The 23,782-nt window shown below is 35.3% G+C and overlaps 1 protein-coding gene across 1 annotated transcript in view; it reads left to right on the forward strand.

Moving 5' to 3' along the window:
• The window catches only part of psidin (phagocyte signaling impaired), an 89,540-nt gene that overhangs the window by 58,167 nt on the left and 7,591 nt on the right, over positions 1 to 23,782 (forward strand). The window contains exons 11-15 of the mRNA XM_081768727.1: positions 1,152 to 1,321; positions 5,638 to 5,808; positions 6,167 to 6,273; positions 10,815 to 11,070; positions 13,228 to 13,494. Of these exons, the coding sequence (XP_081624853.1) occupies positions 1,152 to 1,321; positions 5,638 to 5,808; positions 6,167 to 6,273; positions 10,815 to 11,070; positions 13,228 to 13,494 (971 nt within the window). The remainder of the gene's footprint in view (positions 1 to 1,151; positions 1,322 to 5,637; positions 5,809 to 6,166; positions 6,274 to 10,814; positions 11,071 to 13,227; positions 13,495 to 23,782) is intronic.

A 23,782-nucleotide genomic window follows, 5' to 3' on the forward strand; every position in this document is an offset into this window, starting at 1 on the left:
GTTGTTGTTTTCGTTTATTGTAACTATTGCTTTCGTTCCGTCTATATGGAGACAGAACTTCGAAGAGTTTTCCTTTGGCTTATTACGTCAGGATATGATAGTTCTGTTCACTTTTGACATCCTTCTCTACTTAATAAGTATTAAACATTGGTTGTATACATACCTAACAATATTGTAAATTGAGCTACGAAACGTGCATTCTGTTTGAGGAAATACATTTAAGAATAACTTCGTAATCACGAAATAATTGTGTTCTCTCTTCTGCTTTCTAGAACAATAGATTATTGGGAAAAAGAATGGTAAAAGATGGCCTTTTTAACTTGAATTTTAGCTAGACCTAGAAAACGAGAGGGAGTATATAGGTAGATCATGGGTATATGACTTCTTACTCGTTTAGTTTGGCACGTAATCGGATTCAATGGCGAGCATTTGCTTCTGCGCCGATTACCCTTGGGACTTCCCGAACCATAGAATGAGTACAATGATGCAAAATTAATTTCCTGAGATGGAAAGGTTTGCCCTTTTGTAATGCAGGGAATTGTAGAAACTTAGTACATGAGTTTTTCTTAAATATCAGTTTATATGTGTTTTGTGAAATTAATGAAGGCTATACACTTTCATATAGTCCTAGTACAGAAAAAAAAAAGCAACTCAGCCAGCCGCAGTTATTAGTATATATTCGTGCGTTTTGATGTATCGTCAGCGTATAATATTTTGTCAACGTCGTATCGTTTTTGATTTATTAGATCTTCTGTCAATCATTGGGCAAGAAAGAGGGTTTGGGAAGTGGTAGAGGAACGAAGTATGTGGTAATTCGGAATGTGTATACTAGAATTAGAATATGTTAAGCAGAGCTTTTTATATTAAAATTAGTTTCATTAGGCTAGAAATAACGATACAGTTTAAATCTCTCGAGAAAATGTTTTCACCTGCTAAAAAGCCTTGGTAATCAGTGAACCTTAAACATACTATTATGTCTTAAAATTTTCATAATTTGTGTAATGTGCACAGAATATACCAGAGGATCATTTAGGTATCGAAATTATAATCTAAAAATATAAATACACTTAGGTGCGTGGATTTTATTATAAAATAAATTTTATTATACATACTATTATAATTGAGATTATAGGTTTTGGCTATTTTTCTAGGTGCTGGTAGTGCGGCACATAAAGTGTATGAATTGTTGGATGTTAAACACATGCAGCTGGATTCACTTGGTTACATTCATTGTTCTCACGTCCACACCTCAGGTCATTATTCTATAGCAGGAGCTTTGTATGAAGCGACACTCAAATTTTTCACTGCCAATTATAAGGATGTAAGTATTCGTAATTTAACTTATAAAAGTTATTATTAGTGTAAGCCGCGTGTATATATAGTTACTTCCTATTTGTCTTTATTTGAAATACCCAGGGTGGTTGGAAGTTTCTCCAGCTTAGAAATCCCCAGTGTTTTTTTTTTCCTTTCTTTTCGTAAAATCCAAAAAACCCACCTCCAAAAATATACTTCAAAAGTTGGATTGAAATAATAACCTCAATGTAATTATACATACTTTCTTCTGTCATGTTTCTTAGGGCATTCCTAATTTCAGAATTGGTTTAAAATACGTATTTATCAAGAGATCATCAGCAGAACAGAATACCATTGAAAAAAAAAATGTTTGAAAATCATGCATAACAAATTTTATTTGCGCTTGATCAAATTTGCTGTAACAGTATTCAGCTGTAATCCTTTCTAATCCTAACTAGTATATATAAAACTACGTGAACTGACATAAAAGAACAAGTACTTCCGGTTGAGGTGGGAAGTTGGAATTTGGTATGATTGTAGCTTTTTGGGACTAACACACAGGAAAATTACCAAAAGTGAATATTTTTAATTTTTAGGGGGTCTACAGGGGATGAAGAAATTCCTCATGTTATATTTATATGAACCTTTTTTGATCTATAATCTCACATTTTAGGTACTTGGAATTGGATCAACAACTTCTGTATGTTTGTACATTTGCCATAGGATTATTTAACATAATCACTGAAAATAAAAATTTCCAATTTTAGAGTGGTTTTATGGGGAACTGAAAAATCTTCCCCTTGTTATTTATATATGGGACATCTTCTACACCCCAAAATTATTGGGCACTTCCTGTAGGGATACAATAATGAAATTTGGCATGATTGTAACTCTCTGGAACTAACCCATAGGAAAATTGCCAAAAGTGAATATTTTTAGTTTTTAGGGGGTCTAAAGGGGAAATGAAAAATCTCCATGTTATTTAAATGGACGTTTTCGTGGGATACAAAATTTTATCTTTTAGATAATTGAAATACGAAAAGAAACTTAAAATTCGATAGAATTGTGGGTTTAAGAGATGCGAGGCCATAGGCCGAGCAAAGGCGGGGGGATCTGGGGGAGAAGCTCCCAGCTGGGCCAAATTCAGGAAATGTTAAGAGCAAATGCACGAAATTCACTCTTAATGGAGAGGCAAATATACGAGATATCCGAGGCCGTAGTCCGAGCAAACGTGGGGGGCTGGGGGCAGAGCCCTCAGCTAGCCAAAGACTAGTCTATTATATAATTTTTTTTTCTCGTGTGATCACATCACGGGGAAACGGTTGAGCAGTTTGAAGTGAGTTTTTGAACATAGTTAGTAGGCATCTCGAGCTGAAATATTTAAAATGTAATTTTACTTGGGTGTATCCAAATGGGGAATAAGGTTGAAAATTTATGTCAAAAGTAGAATAGTTTTTATTATTACACTTTCATTGATATGCGTATCCTGAGGGCTAGAGGAGGCTCAAATATTTCGCATTAGCCTAAATTTTCCCGTACAAAGAAGAGACATTTGAGCTTGTCTGGAATAGAAAAAACAATGTTACTACATTCCCTTTGTTTTTGTAGTACATGTTGTACTATAAACAAATAATAAAATATTTTTCTTCATGCGTCAGTTAATTACAAATCGGAAACACATCTCTTCAAAAAAAGAAATTACTGAAGATACGCCCCTATCTTCTCAACACTAGCGTTAATCAGATCATGAAACTCCCGAATTCTTCGTGCGTATCTGGTGGAGTGTGTGGCATATAGTACAATTATCGCATGTTACAAAGGCCCTTTAATCGTAAAATCTATTAGAAGGTAGCAAATCGGCAACTGGAAATGAGATTTTAAAAGAAAATACATTTCCAACATTGCAGTTCTGTATATATACAGGGTGATTCTTTATAGGCTTTATAACTTCAATCAGTTATAATTCTTTATTGGGACCACATACAGACTTGTTTTGTATATCATTATACTGCAAAACACTTCAAGTTTTATTTATTTATTTATTTATTTATTTTTTTTTTTTATTGTGACAAATCCATTATGGCTCAATGTGTGCATCTGCGATCATCTTGGACACATCTCAACGAAAGTCGATTTCTTGCCAAACAGTAGCCATCATTTCGGGGGTACCGTCCGCGATGGCTGTTGTGATGCAATGTTTCAGTTCATTAACATTATCAGGTAGGGGAGGGGTATACACCTTATCTTTCACAAACTCCCACAGAAAGAAGTCAAGTGGCGTGTAATCTGGAGACCGTGGTGGCCAGGCAATTGGTCTACCATGACCTATCCACTTATCTGGGAAGCGCTGATCAGAAATTCCCTTACGTCTATCAGGTAGTGCGGCGGGGCGCCATCTTGTTGCCACCATAAGCGGCCATCGTGGTCATCTTCATCTAACTGTGGAACAAGGAATTTCTGGATCATATCAAGATAGGCGATGCCGGTGATGGTGCTCTCAGCAAAGAAGAATGATCCATACACCTTTGCTATGGAAACAGCGTAAAACGCGTTCACTGTCATGAGCCAACTACACGTGCGCATGTGGATTTTCCGTGCCCCAAGTACGACAATTGTGTGCGTTGACTCGGCCGGAAAAGTGAAAAGTTGATTCGTCACTGAATACCACATTGTTCAAGAATGACTCATCATCACTAATGCGATCCAACATTTTAACAGAATTCATGCCGGGTATGTTTATCCGCTTCACTCAGTGCTTGAACCAAGGACAATCTGTATGGGTTCATGGACCAACGTCTACCCAATACACGCCAAACAGTGGTCTTGAGGGATACCAGTTTCTTGTTATGCACGTCATGTAGATTTTCGAGGACTGTGGACAAAACTCTCCCTAACTGCTTCCACAGAGTGTCTATCGGTCACGAATGTCACGAAAAAGTCACGAAATCAGAAAACTGTCATGAAAGTCACGAAATTTATCTTTTGGGTCACGAGTTTTTTAAACTACAAATGTAAGTACAGATTGGAAAATTTTGTTCTATAAAACGTCAAAATTCACCACCAAAAATGTCTATAGTCGGCTTTAGACGCTACCAAATCGCAAGCAAAGTACGTTTCTATCGCATGCATGAAAATTCGGCCTAATTCGTACCCAAATTCGTTCTTGAAAATGTTAGAAAATTTTATGATCTGGTAAAGAAAATGTCACGAAATTTCATTTTGGAATTTTAGTAGACACCCTGTTCCATCACATCGTCAGTCACGGGTGAGCGCCCTGCAGCCTTTGTGTGTCGCACAGAACAACCTGTTTCAACAAATGTCTGGTGCCATTTGTACATTGTTGGTCTGCTGGTTGGTTCCTTGCCGTATTGTATGCCATAAACAGAACTATCAGATTGGTGCAGTAATAATTGCGGTGTTTGTTAGTTAAAACTTTGATGTTTAATTTTTGAAAAGAAAAAAAATGTTAAAGAATGGTTACATAATAAATTTAAAATTTGTATTGTTCTGTTCGTTTTAGGCTTTCTAATTAATGATGCAAAGAAAGCAATTTTATTGTACAATTTCAAATTAGGACGTGAAGCTGCAGAAACTACTCGCAATAACAACCAAGCATTTGGCCGGGGAATTATCAGTGAGCGTGCTGCGCAACATTGATTCTAAAAGTTTCGTCAAGGAGACGAGATCCTCGAATATGAGGAGGGTCGGGGACATTCTTCTGCGATTAAAGATTAAGGTCATTATTGAAAAAATCTTATACCAAATGGGAAAAATTAAAAAAGAAAATCTCGACAAATGTGTGCCTTACGATCTCAACGAAAATCATAAACTTTGCCGATACGAGGTCTTCTCTAAGCTTGTTCTTCGCAACAAAAATCATCATTTCTTGATTGCATTGTGACGTGCAACGAAAGCAATTCTTCAACAACCACGTATCAGCTCAAATCGCCTTCGAAGAATCTGTCGGTTGTAGAATTCCAGATTGACGGTATCAGAATTAATAAACTTGTTTCTTGGTGACAAAAATGCATAGATTCTTATGGTTCTTATTTTGATGAATAAACTTAATTCTAAGCTATTTTGCTTTAAATTTGATAGTTCAAAACCGCAATTGTTTTTGCTTCAACCTAACAGTACGAGCAATTTGAAACATTGTGAGTCACTGGGATTTCTGTCGTACTATACTGTACAGACTAAACTTAACATTCATGTAATAGTGTTTGGTTTGAAATTCGTAAATGAAGAATCACGATTAAATTGTTTTTATCACTTACACAGTTTCACCAAGACAATGGCCACAGATAATTTGCGTGTTATAAAACAAACATTCGTTTAATTTTTCAGAGTGTAGATCACCTCACCTTTTCATATAAGTTCGGCTCTTTTCTGAAAATAGAAGAATTTGTGGAATTTCGAGAAAGGCTGAATAACTCGTTACACTATGCAATAATAACAGTTGAGAAGATGTTACTGGACATTATTCTATCAACCACTAGCCATGAACAAACGGAACAGGTAAGTTGAAGAGATTATATTTTATTTCAAAATAACTATCATACTACAGAATTTATTGATGTGATTGATAGGACACATTATTAAATGAAATGTTATTTATACAATTAAGTTCTAAGTTACTTGGAACACCACTTACTTTTCTTCAGAAGCTTTCTGTTCACACTTGAGAAGTAACACAAGACACACTGGTCTACAAGAAAAGCTTTGGAAATATGGGTATTACCGTATTTATTCAATTATAAACCGAAACTGAAATTTATTAACGAATCAAAGAAATCATAATATACGGGATTTTCAAATCAGTCTGTAGCAGTTAATGTGTTGAATTAAATTTAATTTTTTTTTCGATTTATTGTAGGTAATGTCACACATGGAAATCAATCCGTTGAAAGATACATTGGTATGGGAGAATTTACAAGACAATAGAGATCTGCGAGTTGCGACTTGTTGGGATCCTCCGGACAGGTGAGTGCTTGTAAATTCTCATTTACTCTACTGGTTCTGTATGCAGACATTTAGTGTTCCCACAGTAAGTGTCACGTAGCTAATATGATAATACGTACTATATATATATATACATATACATTTTGTATTATACGTAGGCCTTGTTATACACAAGTAACTGAAGGGCATTATTTCTGTCCGCTTGCCCCAGATTCGATACCCAATGAGGGGCAGTATTTTCGAATAATAATAATAATAATAATAATAATAATAATAATAATAATAATAATAATAAAGTGATTAGCCCTGCCCGCTGGTATAGTGGTTAGTGCGTGTGGCTTTGGTGCAAGTGGTCCTGGGTTCGATACCCGGTGAGCAAGCACCAATAACTTAATTTCAAAATTATTCACTAATCATGCGTCTCCTTCAACCTATAGAGCATAACCGTGGATATTAAACTAAATAGATTCATTTATCTTTTTTTCTTTCTTTCTTTTCGAGTAGTAATTTGGATTTTGCTTTAAACAATGGATTTCGTCTCATATAGCCTGTTTGCTGAAAAGGGACTTTAACAGATGAAGAAACGTGATTGATCGGTCGAATATCTACATACAAATACGTAACCCGTGATGGTTGATTTGTTATTGTTGATATAAGTTGTATCCTTACATTATGTAATATTTGAAGCTGATCAGATAAATTTTGTCGATTTCATGGGAACGTATGGGGAGTAGCTTCATTTTCTATAACCAAATCCTTAACGTACCTACTTTCCTTGAAGAAATAGGCTGTGTTTCACGAATGCATTGTAATTATAATTCAGATTATATATTGTAATCCTCCTCTTCAGACATGGCTCGAATTAGTTACGTTAGAGATTGCCAGATAGAAATTCGATTGAGTGGCACCCAAACATTGAGCTTCATTTTATAGCCATCTTTCTCCAAATGATTTAACATTGTTTAGTGAGGAATACTTATAGGTCATTGGTGATGTCATAACTGCTTACATAATAGTCTACTTTTGCCAGAATCTGATCCAAGCAAGGAACATCTTGAATATCGAAATTTCCAAAACGAAAACGACTGAACTGTCTTTTGGCCGTTGCTTTTGATAACGTATCTTGTCCATAAACAGCCCAAATTTCTACACTGGCCTATGCAGTATTTGCGTTTATATCTAAATAAAATTGTAGACGTAGCACAGTTTTGTGGAAAGTTAATTCATCTTCATGGCGCAATACCATACGTCTGATTGTAAGAATTCTGACATTTTTTGCACCTCTACTAACTTCCACTGTCAGTTGTCAAATGACGTTAGACCTGACCCGCTGCGAGTAATTATCTTGAGATTTGGGGCACTAACGTCATCTCATAGGCAAAAGACTCAATACTTTTTAGACTACCTAATATATGTGTTTAATAATTATCTCGTTTTTGTGTTATATGTATTTGTTTATTAAATTTATAATTTGTTTAACAGTTCAGATAGTTTTGTACACTCTTTTTGATCACGTATGTTACTATATTACATATGAAATTAAAATCACCCAAGACTGTGTAAAGCTATTCGGAAAAACGTTCTCATGGACAGATAAGAAAGCCCTGTATCGTAGATAGATACATAAGTGAGTACAACATTCTTTTGAGTCGGGAGGTTCCAAATTCTAATCCTGTATTCGTCCTTCCGGACTGAGGTTTTCCATTTATTCTTTTCCTCCCTTCAGCTACACTTTGAAAACTCCGAGACGGTACCTTTAAGTATTAGTTTGGCCTATTTCTTTCCCTGTTTTCGTTGTTAAATATTTCTAAATTCAAATAACTGAATTATTGTTATATATTTGGTCTAGGAATTAATTCGTGCGGTTGGTACGCACACATTGAAGCTGTAGTACAAACACAAAATACATAAATACCTTAAGAAAAATATTGTCCATCGCTAGCCACCACTTTCGCCCATCTGTCAGGCAATGTACGGATTCCGTGGCGAAAGAAGTCCTCATCCTTGGAAGCGATCCAGTCAGAGACCCATGTTTCGATATCTTCTGAAGAAGTAAACCGCTGTCCAATCAAATCGTTGTTCATGCAATCGAACAAGTAGTAGTCCGAAGGAGCAACGTCTGGTGAATACGGAGGGTGGGGTAAAACTTCCCATCCGACATTTTCTAAATAGGTTTTGACCGGTTTTGCGACATGTGGGCGAGCGTTATCATGTTGAACAATAAGTTTATCATGTCTGTTCTCCCATTCTGGTCGTGTTCTGGCCAGAGCTTGCTTCAAACGCATTAATTGTCGTCGATAACGTTCTCCATTCATAGTTTCACCCGGTTGCAGCAGCTCATAGTACACCACACCTTTCATATCCCACCATATGCACAGCATAACCTTTGCACAGTGAATATCTCGTTTTGGTTGTGATGGACCTGGTTCACCTGGTTTCACCCAGGCCTTTTTTCGTTTAGGGTTCTCGTAATGGATCCACTTCTCATCACCCGTAATAATTCGATGCAGAAACCCCTTTCTGCTCTGTCGTTGAAGCAGCAATTCGCAAATTGTTTTTCGTCTTTCAACGTCTCTGTCTTTCAATTCATGTGGAACCCAATGTGACATCTTTTGAATCATTCCCATGGCTTTCAAGCGTTTGGAGACTGTTGTTTGATCAACGCCTAATGCTGCTGCAAGTTGTTCCTGCGTTTGACACGAATCCTGCTCGAGCAATGCTGTCAATTCTTCGTCTTGAAATTTTTTTGGCTGACCAGCTCGCTCTTGGTCTGCCAAGCCGAAATCACCACTTCTAAACCGTGCAAACCACTTCTGACACGTTCGCTCAGCTAGAGCATGGTCACCATACACTTCCACCAAAATACGATGACTTTCAGTCGCACTTTTCTGCATGTTAAAGTAATGCAGCAGGACACCCCGCAAAAACACTTTATCAGGCACAAATTGCGCCATGTTCACTTAACTACAAACTGGTGTTATTGACGCTTTAATCCACTGCCCTATACTACGAACGATACGCGATGACAGGGGTTTGCAACACATGTGTGGATACACGGAACTGTGGGACGCTCCGTTCGTTGCGCCATCTCTTGTCCACCCGCACGAATTAATTCCTAGACCAAATATATACAACTTCGTAAATAAATAATTATTAAAATTATCATCTTTAATCGCTTTAAGCTGTCATGTCTTTCCATTAGATTCATAGTCTTTATTTCATGAAAATCTTTGCACCATCCGAAATAAACTTTTCTGAAGTCACCCCTGAATAAAATTTTCCAAAATCTAGATAGCTAAATCGCTTTCTCGCACCTTAAAACAGTAGTAACCTTTACGGCCAAGTCTAGATAGTGACCCAGTAATAGTTCAATCTGATTTTAAAAATACACCTCTCATATGGCCTCGGTAATGGAAGAGACGTTAAAGTCTCCTAAAACCGAGAATTATTCAATTTCATGAATGTCGTTAGTGCTCTGCAAATGAATGATAAACCAGTCACTCTAAATGATCATTTTGAAAGTCAAGACGTAAGTAAGTAGTTTTCTAGCACAGAAAGAGTACTTTTCCAGTTTCCTGAAAATTCATAGACTACCCTAAAATGAACTTTTCCAAAGATACCAATTGAATTTTCACAACTGAACATTGTAATCACATCTTGAAGATTGTTAGCTCCTCCCTGGAATGATCTTTCTCTTCAGACTTCCGTAATTCCTAGTATTTCCCAAGTAGAGACTAGGCACATCGCTTTCTCGCACCCAAAAGCACTAGTTTTTATCAAATTATTACGAAAATCGTAGAAACTTCCCTTTCTTAAAGTAACAATTACGTAAGGTTGTCACATTGGAATAAAGCATTATATAACAGTATTTAAACATTTATTGACTGTTCTATCTGAAACTATGCCACAGTTAGCCACAATTAAACATAAATATGTCATATTTTGTGCTGTACTGTTTTATGGAACACGGATATTACGAATGAGATGTGGGACGCACTGCTTAAAATGGGTTGTAATACACCAGAAATATGTATGAGTTTTTTTCCGTCCGAATTTTATGGTCAGTTTATATGCCTAAATAAAGAGTTCTGGTGCGCTCAGACAACATTCCCCCTTCCCTGGATCTAGCTTGTATATGAACTAATCTTCTTGTCGTTCATACTCCCATGTATATAAGACTTAATTGGGTTTGTGCTTCGAATCATGGAGAGGATCACTGCTTTTCTTTTTCGTTTCGTGGACGAAGTAATGGAAGTGTGAAGAGTAGACGGATGTAAGGCTAAAATTGCAGAAATTTGCATTTTACTTTTTAAATGATATCTCGAAGTTACAAGTGAAGCAGGCTTATTGAAAAGTAATTGTAAGATTTTATTTTTAATGCATGTTCAGTATTTCTTGGCTTTATTTCTAATTCATGTTTAATATCTGTTGGTGTAATCGTAAGTCTATTTCTATATTCAGTGTGCATATTCATATTCTGTGGAATGATTGTGGATACTGGATCATTGTTGGTTATATATATTGATTGTTAGCGCATTTGTTCATACAATAGTATTCCATAGGCAGGTGTCTGCAGAAGTGATTCAGAAGTCGTTCTCCTGTGATATAGAATTCTTGAGGTTGAGGAACTTAATGCTGCGGTGTCTAGCAGCAGCTATGGAAGTAGGAGGAAAAGCTCGGAGCAAGAAAGGTTCGGCTGACGTCGCTAATGGTGAACAGTGTGTGGATGAACCAGTGGAAGTGCTCACAAAACTGTCGAGGGAGCTTAAGGAGATGTTCGAATCTCTAAGTGAGAAACCGCCTCCAACTATTCCTCAAGTAAGCTAGTCTTGATAATGTTAAAGTAATTAGCATAAATATGTTAAAATAAAAAAAATAAATAAGTTCAATGTACCTTGCATATTTTTCTTTTAGTTAAATCTGTCATTTCGATACCTGTTTAAGCATCTCTGATATCTTCTATGGAGGATGTAACTTTTCAGTGTTAAATCGAATAATGTTTACGTTACTTCATTATTATTTGACAAACAGAACTACAATCTCATGTAAAATACACTCGAAAATTATTGAGAGTAATAAAAGTATTTTGTTGTACATGTATATACAGGATCAACTCGAGTTGTTGTAATTTAGAGTTGCCAGTCACTATATTAGAATATTACTTATAGAAAATGGCTAGAAAGTTTTGTGGTAAGAATGAATTTGAGTATACTCGCAACCAATACGTCCTCCGTAGAAGACACCAGAGATGCTTAAAGAGGTATCGAAATGACAAGGAATTAATTAAAAGAAACGCAAGGTACATGGAATTTATTTCCATCTTATATAATTAGGATGAAGGTAAATGTTTTGCTTAGTGTTTTGAGTTATGTCGTATAGACTGAAATAGTATTGAAATAATGTAATTATAAGTGGAAGAAAATTAATGATCAGAGAAAAGAGAACATGTTATTTGCTGACCACAAAGTAGCCGCGATTCTGCTCCCTCAGGAGTCATTGCAACCCTTCAGAACGAAGTTGATAGATTTCATATGATTACGCTGTAAATAACAAAACTTCTAATTTCCTGCTTCGACATTTACAATTTATGGCTCACTTCAAACCTATAAAACAGACCAGAGGGGAAACAGCTTAAAAGTTGATTAAATATTCTAAGAAGTTTACAAATCGCGTTAGGTACGAACAGTAGATTATAATTGTAATGAAATAAAGAGGAATTTAGATTCTTCTTGATTCGAGCTGATTTCACAAAAGAATTGTTGTGTTACGGGAATGTATATACATACATCCCTCTCTGTTGGCATGGTTTTAGAATCCATTTAATAAGAAACAAGACCAATTGAAACTGAGGAAATCCTAATTATTGAACATTGTCTAGTATTTTTTCCCATTTGAAATATATAGAGTAACTAAACTGGCCGTTAATTTTTCCCTATTTCTGGCGTTATTTCGAATGACGAATTTTGGATTGACTAGATGATGATAATTCAAGATATGAGAAAATAATAATAATAATAATAATAATAATAATAATAATAATAATAATAATAATAATAATAATAATAATAATAATATGATCTTTGTCGGCCATACTATTGTATGTGTATGTGTTAAGAAACTATTATTTTTATACTTAAATATATACAGAAAAAACACTGCCGACATATATACCGGTAGGTGATATATAAACCAGTGGATACTTTAGGCTTTTAAAGTTGTGGGAAAATGAACTTTCGAGTTTAATATTTCAAAAACATGTGTCGTCCGTAGACTTCAAACTTCCAACTGAAAAACGTGTACATTTCAGTATCGTGTAATGGCAGCATGAGAATTTTATCATGAGCGAAAAGGGATCCTACTAGTTCTAGGTGGAAATGCGCATATATGGGACCATGAGACAAAATTAGAGAGAAATCAGTAAATAAACAGAATTCCAATTTAAATTTGAAATAAAAACAAACTTTTTTATGATCAGGGTAGGTAGGTATAATTGAGTAACAAAGCAAAGATAAAGACATTTTTTATTTTTTATCTTATATATTTTTGTATCAGATTTCACTGATTTTTTAGCGTCCCAAAAATGGGATAATAGTGCGTGATGATTTAAATTATTGTACAGTCATGGTACAGATATATATATATATATATATATATATCATATCTGTGGCTAGGGTCTAAAAGGGCCAATGTTAATTTTTGGCAAAAATGAGATTTTCCTCAAATTTTAACGCCTATAAATGGATATTTTCTTGTATAAGAAAAACAAATGTTAATATAAATTGTATATATTCCAAACTATTTTGTGTTGACATTTGCTCTTGTACAAGAAAACATACATTTATAGACGTTAAAATTGAAGAGTATCTCATTTTTGCTAAAAAGTGATATTGGTCCTTTTAGACCCAAGCCACTGATATATAAAGTGAGATGAGTGTAAAGATGTATGTATTAATATTATTTCTGTTTTTCTCGTAGCACATATCGTCTCCTCTTCCCTCTCGTTTGCATGGTTTTGTTGGGAATCAGCAGTACAGTGTTTTGTTAGACATGTTGGAGTTAGTGAAAGTTCTTGACCAGTTCGTGGATAAGGACGATAGTGATGTTGTGCTTCAACGAATGGAGGACATATCAAAAACAGTTCTGTCAGTAATAAACGATTTTCGGAACGAGTGTAGTGTGGACAGTAAGTGTGAAATTACTAGGTGGAAGACAATATTAGAGAGAATTGTCAATATAGCGGAGGTGAGTGTTCATTCCAGAACGAGTATTGAAGATATTTATTTTGTTTGCATAATGCAGAAGGTAGGTAGTTTTACAGTGTGTAGCGTGAAGGTACTACTTGAGATTCCTATCAAGTTTTGGTGAAAGATTGATCAAGTGAGTTATTTCACTTTCTTTTACTTTTGAATGGATATCTGTAAATATGTATAAAAACAGAGTGTAACAAAAGTCCCTTGCCATAGGCCAACGAGTGCAGATACGAAAAATGTAAAAATATGTTCGTTGGCTGTATCGTTAAGATGGAAAGGAGTCTCATCGCTGAATAAAATGTCATCTTCTAGATTAGGATGCTGTATATTCGTGTATGCTGCAACTATTCACAGAACTGTTCTTATGTCTATATCATACCCATGTAAGTTGCCCACTACTGCACTCTGGTGATAAACGATTAAACTCAGTTAGACACGTAACCTTTGTGTACGTTGCGACCTTTTCAGCATTAATCAGTTATCTTACAAGTTACCATTTAATCGAGTTTGTCTACGTGCTCTTTGTTTTTAAATTTGAAAGTAAAACAACTACAATTTGCTGCTCGGACGGTACATTTTCATTACATTTAGGAATGTTAAATGTTTTGAAACAAAATAATGACCAATGGTGGAAGAGGTGAAAGTGTCCCTCATGCGAAGCTCCATGCCATGAAGAGATGTTGAGGGGGATGCGGATATATAATTCCGCACTTTCTTCACCTTGGCCATATTTAGGGATGGGTGGTCAACACGACGACAAGGCCTTCTTTCCTACCACCCCCTTATCCTCCGAACCCGATATGCACATTATCTCCAGGCTGAATGGGCCTCAGAGCCTTTAGCTGTGGAGGTGATGGAAAAATATATCAGGTTTTGATCACCTCTGAAATCGAATCCAGGTCGCCAGTGCGATCAGAGGACAGTGTTGACCACATTTGTATACTTAAGCATGTTACAGTGGTCAAAATATGACAAGCTAGTAGTTTGAATTTGTGTCGGGTATAAACTGAAGTTGTCCCTGCAGGAATTTAAATGACATTTTTGATTCTTGACGAGAAGTGACCCCTTGAGATCAGCGGTCTAAAATTTGACTGATAAGCGTACTTTCCGATGCGGAGTGGAGTGTTGAAAAGAGCATGGTGAGTCTGTTCATCACTTCTCTAGATTGTGGAGGTGTGACAGGCTAGGTATGACAGACAGGACAATATTAGCGTCCTGTAGGTACCGCTAATTAGAAGAACATAAACTCATGACAGAGGGGTCTTTTACTGTTAAAAGGTGATAGTTGCAGAAATATGTACTTTGGATATCAGTGCATTATTTGTTGCTTGGCACATTCCAGTACGAGATAGTAATACCCATAGTAAGGGTATGAGACTTTTAATGTTAGTTTAATTAATATTATTACTAGTAGTACTTAGTAAGAGAAAGTAATAGTTGTAATAATACGTAGAAATAACTGCATTGTTTTTGATATCATAGATACTTTTTCCGAGCCAATTTTCAACATGTTAAGAATTTCATTCTCCCCCTACCTCCGCCCGTCCTGCACCCCACGAGCTGATGATGCAACTGAGATTTGTAGTATTCTTGTTTCATTCCTACGCCATAATTTTTGTTTGCTTTCCGTTCAACTTTTTACGTGAACTAATGGTTCTATTGTAACACTATAACTGGAAACGCTGTTTTTTCAATTACCATTGTGGAAACTACCAAAGGAGAGCCAAAACTTCTGGACCAATTTGAAAAATTCCAAGTTTGAAAATCTATAGTTTCCAACAACTTTTCTGTCGGTACCTTTTATTCGTATTTGCACTCATAACAAAGTTGTCCTATGGCAAGGGACTTTCGTTTTATGTATATGTATTTTTTTATTATTTTTTTTTTAAATAATGTTACGATCTATTTTTCTTTCTGTTAATCTGTGTTAATACTTTTTACCTATAGGTGTAGAGAAAGAAATATGAGCGACTTTTTTCAGTATGGCTGTGAACTGGATCTTGAACGTGACATTGAAAACTGTATATGTGTTTTCCTTAAGGTGCACTGAGACTCGGAAATAATTGGAGTACAGTCTTACCTTATACATATGCATCGCGATACTTTCTTATCCTTAAAGAGTGTTTATTCAAATAAATTATGAAGTCTTAAATGCGAGCAGAGCAGGAATGAAGACATCCGAAAAACATTATCGAAATATTTGAGTAATAAACGGTTTACTTCATTTACCAAAATATGCCTTCGGAATTTTTGATCAACGATATTCACTATTCAACACAGAATTAAGTCACGCTTAAGTGATGTGAAGTAGATTTAATTTCCTTTATGGCCAAACTATCGTACATAAAGTTGCCAAGAGTACGGATTTCAGGTCGTGCATCTCTTATAAACATACAGGAGTCACTCAAAAGATTTAAGAATTTTATGGATAATTCAGTTCATTCTGAAGTGTAAGAGAGTGGGTGAATGCGATGGTTTCTGTACCGAATTTGAAACCGTTTTTATCAGAAAATTTCTTTGCGTCCCGATTCCGGAACCAGAACCATCCATTTGTACCTATCGGTTCCTTTACCATTAACTTTGATCGTCACTATGTTGAGAAATCGTTTGTGAACAGGTGCAGAAAACGTCCGTGTTAGATTTCCTGATAGGCTTGTTCCACATAAACGATTTCATCATAAATTGCAGGAGATTGGAACTGTGTGTGACAGGCGCCGAAATGGAAGACCAGTTGTCGAGAAATCTGACTCCATGACAGATTTGCAAAATCGTTACGAAGGTTCACTTGCATAAATCTGTGGCTTTTGCCAAAAAACTCATATAAACTGAAATCTACATTGCGTTTCATAACTTGGATAAAGAAAAACTATTCCGTATATAATTTTCTTCGACTTTGTATATATTTTCTTCAGAAATTCGTATCATGAAAAAAACTTGACAGTGTGTACTTTTTGGTGAAGCTCGATTTCATCTAATTGGTTATGTGAATAGCCAGAATCAGGATTGATTGATTTAAATGTAACTTTTATTCTTTTTAAAGGTATGATCTAAACCAAATTTGTTTTACCCAAATGCCTAAAACAGGAATAAATGCAGTATTTCAGACCATTTTGAAATAAATCAAATGTCTTATCTGTACTAAGTGATGGCTTAATAATACAAATTTAAACAAAATATTTAATATTCTAGGTTGATGGGCCATGATTTTTTAACAAGGTACTTAATTTAATTATTTGAAGAGAAGATATTTGAAGAGGAGAGATTTGATTATACAGAAGATTTGAAGAGAAAGCTTGAATCCGTGTAAAATGTATTACTTGTGAATTTTTAGTTCAGAATTGTGGGTACCGTTGAAATGCATTGTTGAACATATTTAATACTTACCTCTAACTGAGTTTTTATGTCACTTTAAAATGCGTATCGTAAGAAAGGGGGAAGGCTTAACATCTATTAAAAAAATAGTGTGTCTCGGAAAAGACGAAACTCAATATTAAAAATAAATTGCCGCGTGTCCCACCGTTTTCGAAAATCCCGCTTCTAATGGGAGAAGGGGCAATTTCTCTATTTTTTCTCTCCTATTTAAATTGACCTAATTTGTCTTACCAACAGAAAACAACTGAACAGTTTGACATGAATTTTAGATCGTAACAGTTGGTTCGAGCCAGGATTTTATGTCGCTTTCATAAATGCATCTAGGAAGGGGGGATGCTCACATTAAGATGAAACTTTGTATATAAACTCTATGATAGATAAGTGGACACGTGCACTAGAGTTTTAGAAAATTTTGCTTTTCTAAAGTGGGAGAGAAGTAGGTGATTTGTGTAATGTTTTTCTCAACGCATATGAACGTGTTTTTCTTAATGTGTTTGCCATTCATCACGAAAAATAAGCTGAATTGATTGAAATGAAATTTTGAATATAGCACTTTAGTCGAACCAAATTTTATCATGTCATTTTCACTTATCACGCATTAAAATTCATGTCCAAAGGGGCAAAAGGAGTTGACGTGAGTGTTCTAGTCCTACAGTTTTGTTGAAATGCTTTTCCTAAGAGTAGAATGGAGGCAGTAAATTTTTCGCGAACAATGAAAAATGCACCATTTGATATTAATTTTTGATTATAGTTAACACTTGGAGCGATGTCAGTTTTAATTAGTTCATTTCGATTCGATATATACATCCCAAGGGGATGGGAAAGGGGGTTTAAATATATATCCCAACTATTTACTACAAACTTATTTCCCGTTTTTTGTTGTTTGTGCAATGGCAACATATTCTACACTGCTTATTTTACTTTAGTTGTTTACTGATTAAGATGTTTAAAAAATAACATTACTATACATTATCTTTCTTCCATCCAATCATTGTAAATTTAATTCGCAAAACTACTGTGACCTCGTATTCTTAGATGTTGGGCGAATATAACTGTTATTTGTAAGAAACATTTTGCAGAAAACACAACATAAATATCGGGAAACTTTTGATTTCGCTGTTTTTTAACATCACTTAATAAATAAACGTGAAAGCCCCGTAGTTTATCAATTACGGAAAGGTACATCATTTTAATTTTATTATTTTTTCTTTTTTTAAATGAAGTTCAAATGATTTAATTAAAAAAAAGAAATTTAAATAAAAAAAATACGATATTTTTCCAACCCTGGACAGAACTGTAGAATATGAACAGTTTTAAACCCTGAAAGCTGCTTACCGGTATTCAGTGTAGGTAGGTGTATGATATATATTACAGCTGCGCATTATTAAACTCTAGTAATATTGCGAACACCCTGTTCCAAAAAGGATAATGGCGTTGATTATGGATGTTTTGAGTTAAAGCTTTTCTAAGTCCATTTTTGGGTATCCTCGGGAACATTAAACCAAAGATGTCAGGTTTGAGCCCCCAGTCCTTCACAGTCATGAAAAACGTGCAGATATGTTTTTCTTCTTTTGAGTGTAATAAGACATGTTTAAATGTTATTAAGTGTAACATTCATTGAAATACGTAATGATACATTATTTCGAAACTATGCATAAGTTGAGCACGTGCTGGTTTTGCCACCTACGTTTCCATAGGTAAAAGAACATTTCCAATGGAAGAAAAGACAGCGAACATAGTTCTCGCATCCATACTAGAATAAAAAGACGAAGAAGGAAACAGCATTTGCAATGGATATGAATGTTATTGTCTTGGAAATTCAGTTATATTTCTTCAGAAGGAGCTCGTCAGACGTATCCATGTTAGTTCAGTGGTAAAGCCAAGACTTCTAATCGTAAGGTTTTGAGTTAAATTCCCGATTGGGTCAAACTCTCTGGTAGGTAATGAAATATTCCGTAATCCATGAATAATTATATAAAATAATTACAATAAAATAAATCAGTTGTATATATTCATACAATCATTTCAGCACATAAGTAACATTATGTTTAAAATATATTTGAGATGTAGTAGGTGTTGACAAAACGTTAGTATATTATATGAGAAAGTTAAAAACAAATCTAGAAAATCGTGTAATACCAATAAGGTGTGTAATATATTTGTCTGCAACTGTTTGTCATACGGAGGTTCTCATTACAGCAAGGAATTTACGTTCTTGAAATCTAGTCAGAACCGTACAAAAAACATGCGGGTATAAACAGAGAATATCCAAAATCGGATCGTGGTTCCAGACAGCAAGTTCATCGTTCCCAAAACCAAGGCCGTAGCAAGTTCACGATCCCCACAAGCTATTTTAATAAACTAAGTTGAGGTTTAGTAAGGAAGGGAGAACTAACTCTCTCTCTCTCTCTCTCTCTCTCTCTCTCTCTCTCTCTCTCTCTGTCTGTCTGTCTGTCTGTCTGTCTGTCTGTCTGTGTGTGTGAGTGTGAGTGTGAATGTGAGTGAGTGAGTGAGTGAGTGAGTGAGTGAGTGAGTGAGTGAGTGAGTGTGTGTGTGTGTGTGTGTGTGTGTGTGTGTGTGTGTGTGTGTGAGAGTGAGTGAGTGAGTGAGTGAGTGAGAGAGAGAGAGAGAGATTTTCTACTATAACTCTGGAACACTTGGAGCAATTGTAATCAAACTTGGTACAGTACTTGGCAATGAAAATGTTACAAAAAAATTGTCGAAATTAGTAACAAACTCTTGTGCCGTGTGCTTATGCATTCAGAAACACACGTCTCGATCGACTACTGCTTTTAGGAACAGACCTATAGTGACGATAGCACATTGCTAGAAGGCTTACATTATAAAGCTACGTTGAAAAACTAATAGAATGGAACATTTCAAAAGTTGACTCGGTGGCTGCGCCGTTCACAGTGAACGTAGTTTTACTTCTTATCAGTGTTATATTATACATTTGATCAAACATTGTGTGTTTATCAAACTCAAGGGAGGGAGAATTACACCCTCCTGTCCTGCCCAAATGACGCCCGTCGAACATTTACGTGAAATTACTAAAAAAACTGAAATTCACCATTGAATAACATTTATTTCTGTCAGTACTTTTTAGAGCTCTGTGCCCGCATTACAGACTTCGGGAAGCACAAAACTTACTGCCGTAATTGACAACTTCCGCAGATTTCACAAGCAGCATCTTCCTAGCTTGATGTTGTATGCAATCTTTGAAGAAGGGAAGGAATGCAAATAAGGCGTTTATGAAGCTATGGGAAAATTTTGTGACAATGTTTTTATTCAGGTTCTGAAAAGACATTCTAGAACAAACGAATGAAAGAGACTGTTTTAGAGTTATAAAGCTTGTAAACATGGTTCCTGTTTTTATCCGTCTGAATGGAAAGAGTACATTACGTCACACACTGTTTTAGACAAGGAGAGGAGGAGGGTGAGTTGGATTGAATACCAAGAGTAGTTAGTCGATCGAGACGTGGGACGTGTGTTGTTTCTGAATGCATAAGCACATGACGCAAGTAAACTTTTTGTAACATTTTCATTGTCGAGTACTGTACACATATTACTTACACTGTGGAAAAGAGTATTGTCGAGGTAATACCCTCTAGGACACCTAGGGGGTAGTAGGAGTAGAAGATAGAAATGTTGGAAAACGGCCGATATTAATGTTGATGTCGTAGTTTTCGGGGTTCATGAGGTAATTGATGACATATCCTGTGCCCCTAAAATCGTTCAGCCCCAGTGAGGGTATGATTCCCTAGGACACCTAGGAGGGGTAATAGGACTGACATTAAAAATGATAGAAAACGGCCGATATTAGTGCTGAATTTGTAGTTGTCGGAATCGCTGAGATGAACAGGGACACTTCCGATGCCGTTTAAATGCAAATTCAGCTCCCATTAGTATTCCTGAGGGGGGATTGTGAGATGAAAAATAATTTAAAATGACCGATATTAGTATCAGATTCAGTTTTTAACGTCTCTAAGTTGATTAGTGACAGTTTTGTTGCCTCTGGGTCTAAGGTCTGCTCCCAGTGAAGATAACTCGTCCTAGCACTCCTAGGGTGAGAGGAGGGGAGCAGAGGAAGAATCATAATGGTCGACAGCGACCGATATTATTGTCGAATCCATAGTTTTCGGGGTTGCGCCAATAAATAGTGACATTCCCAATGCTATTTAAGTTCAAGTTGAACCATATTAGTACATCTGGGAAGGGAGAAGGGGGGATGGTGACATGAAAATAATAATCAAAAACTACCGATATTACTATCGAATTCATAGTTTTCGAGGTCCCTAAATTAATTGCTGACACTCCCTATACCATTTGAATGTATGTTTAACTCCCAATAGCACCCCTGGGATGGTGGGAATGGGTTGACACGTAAAAATAATTGAAAACGACCCATATTAGTATCAGAGTATCAGATCCGTAGTTCTCGATGTCTCTGACATTAATAATTACAATCCTGATGGCGTTAAAGTCAAAGTTCAGACCTCATTGGTATTGGGGGGGGGGGATAAGAAGGGGTGAAAAATAGAATGTCTCAATTAACGGAAATTAGTGTTGAATCCATAGTTCGGGTTCGTCAGGCTATTACGTTACAATTACAGTGACAGTTAATCTCAAGTTTAGGCATGAACGAATATGTCAGCTGTATTGAGAATTTACTGGGACAATACCCAAAGCGTTGCTCCCTCAACTATAAATATTTGAGCTCCAGTATAGCTCTGGAACATCTAGAGCAATTTTAACCAAACTTGGTAGACATGTCTTTCAATTTTGAAAAACATTATTATGGGAGTAAGACACTCCAAAGTGTGGGAGTTGGAAGGAATGGCATGTAAAAATAGTGCAAAACGACTGATATTAGTGTGCAGTCCATAGTTTTCGGGGTCGCTGGAATGAATAATACGCTTGCGATGGCGTTCAAGTCGAAGTTCATCCCCATCGGCAAAGGATTTGGGGTGAAAAATAAAATTAAAAAAAAAAATGATTGAAATTTGTGTCAAGTGATTATAGAAACCCACATCCTATTTACCTGAAGGTTGGTGCAAACATAACAAATAAAAAATATTTATTTTCCTTTTCTGTGAAAACAGGCATAAGAGGTTAATAGCCTCTCTGGAAATATTTCACAGTACCGAAAATGGTAGAATATATCTAATTCACTTGAAGCTTGTTACGAACATACATTACAACGAGAAAAGAAGAAAATACAAACTTGATCTTTCATGCGAAAGTCAGTTTAAGGGGGCGAAGCACCTTTGAAAATATTTTAAATCCAGCACCAAAAATGGTAGAAGGCAACCAACTCACTTGAAACTTCGTATACACATACTAACGATAAAATGAGAACTTTTTTTTCTTTCTTTCTTTTTTGCAACTAAGTCCGAAAATGGCAGAATATCATTTCTAATTCTTGATATTAGGTGCATGCATAGTCCCTAGTAAGAAAATTAAAATGGCAAAATCCACTTTTTTCGAATTATTTTGCAGACATTGCCAAATATGTCGTGTCAATATGCACTATTAACTTGCAACTTTGTACATAGGCTAAACTATTCATAAAACAACTGAATAAGAATGAATCCAAGCAGTGATCCGGGGAAAAATTCCCACTAATTCAGAATTTCCCCCGTGAAGATCATATAACAATTTTATTTTATATTATGTAGGTTTTAGTTTTGTATATTTTACACCGAGTGAAGTAAAAAAGTTCCTATTTTCTGTGTTACTTTATACTTTATTTATAGTATAGTATATTCTTAACAGGTGGGGAGCCAATTTATAGCTATTATTATATTAGGGGGATATCTCTAAGATTTTGCTTTATGTTCGTTATTTTTAGAAAAACGAAATACTGTATTATTCGCGAAGGCGGTTACACAGAAAACTTACTCCGGGCCGTAATATTCCTGTCATGGACTAATGACCATGCTTAAGTGCGTGGTAATAATAACGATTTAGAGCACTTTCAACTAGATTCAGATCGTAGTCAGAAAAATAGGATAGGATTAACACGTTTATTTTCGTTGAGTGTCAATATTAACACACTAATTAAAATAACAAATTTACATGATGCTTGCGTTTTAAAATAATGTATTTCTAAACAGAATTTCTGTAACTATATTCGGTGCTATTCTATAGGTGATACAAATATTTTCCCGCTTTCCTTTTAATCTTGAACAATAAAATAAAGTAAAATAAACTGTCTGGACCAAATCTGAATGTTTTGTTGGTTGGTCTACCATAAGAAGTGCAGTCGGTGGTATATAACAATTAAGAATTGTAAACATAATTGAAATATTGTTATTTACTGAAGACTTCTAAGAATTTACATAAAATAACGGTAGTCATGAATCCATAAGCTTCAAAAGAATTCTTTTCCATTCTTGTAATATTATATAGTGCGTATGGTATCACAAATGTGTTTTGATATACTTTTTGAAAAACGCGTAAATTTTTATTATAAAAATCACTTCGCAATTGACTCTGTATTTTCTTTTTGGACAGATGATAGTTTATAATTCATAGCATTAGTAGACAAGAATAAAATAATTTTCTTTATAAGAAACTCTTATGCAGTTTTTCATTAAATTAAAAACTTAGGTTTCTATGTGTATTTTACCTGCACTTTACACACACACACAGATAAATTCCTTTTTAAATATTTTATTACCAAATACGAAATAATTTTTGAAAATTTTCCAATTGTGGAAAGTTATTGGAAAGTTATAATTTATTTAATATACCTATACATACATTGAACCTATTTCATAGCTTTATATGAAGTTAATATTTGGTCGTGGATATTTGTTTACAACGGAAAATTTTCTGGAAAAAAATATAGTTTCCAGTTCACATCACTACTCATGATTGGGAGCCATGTTTATCGGCCTTTCCAG

This window comes from Thermobia domestica, chromosome 8 (genome assembly GCF_964235325.1).
Source record: "Thermobia domestica chromosome 8, izTheDome1.hap1.1, whole genome shotgun sequence".
NCBI classification, from domain to species: Eukaryota; Metazoa; Arthropoda; class Insecta; order Zygentoma; family Lepismatidae; genus Thermobia; species Thermobia domestica.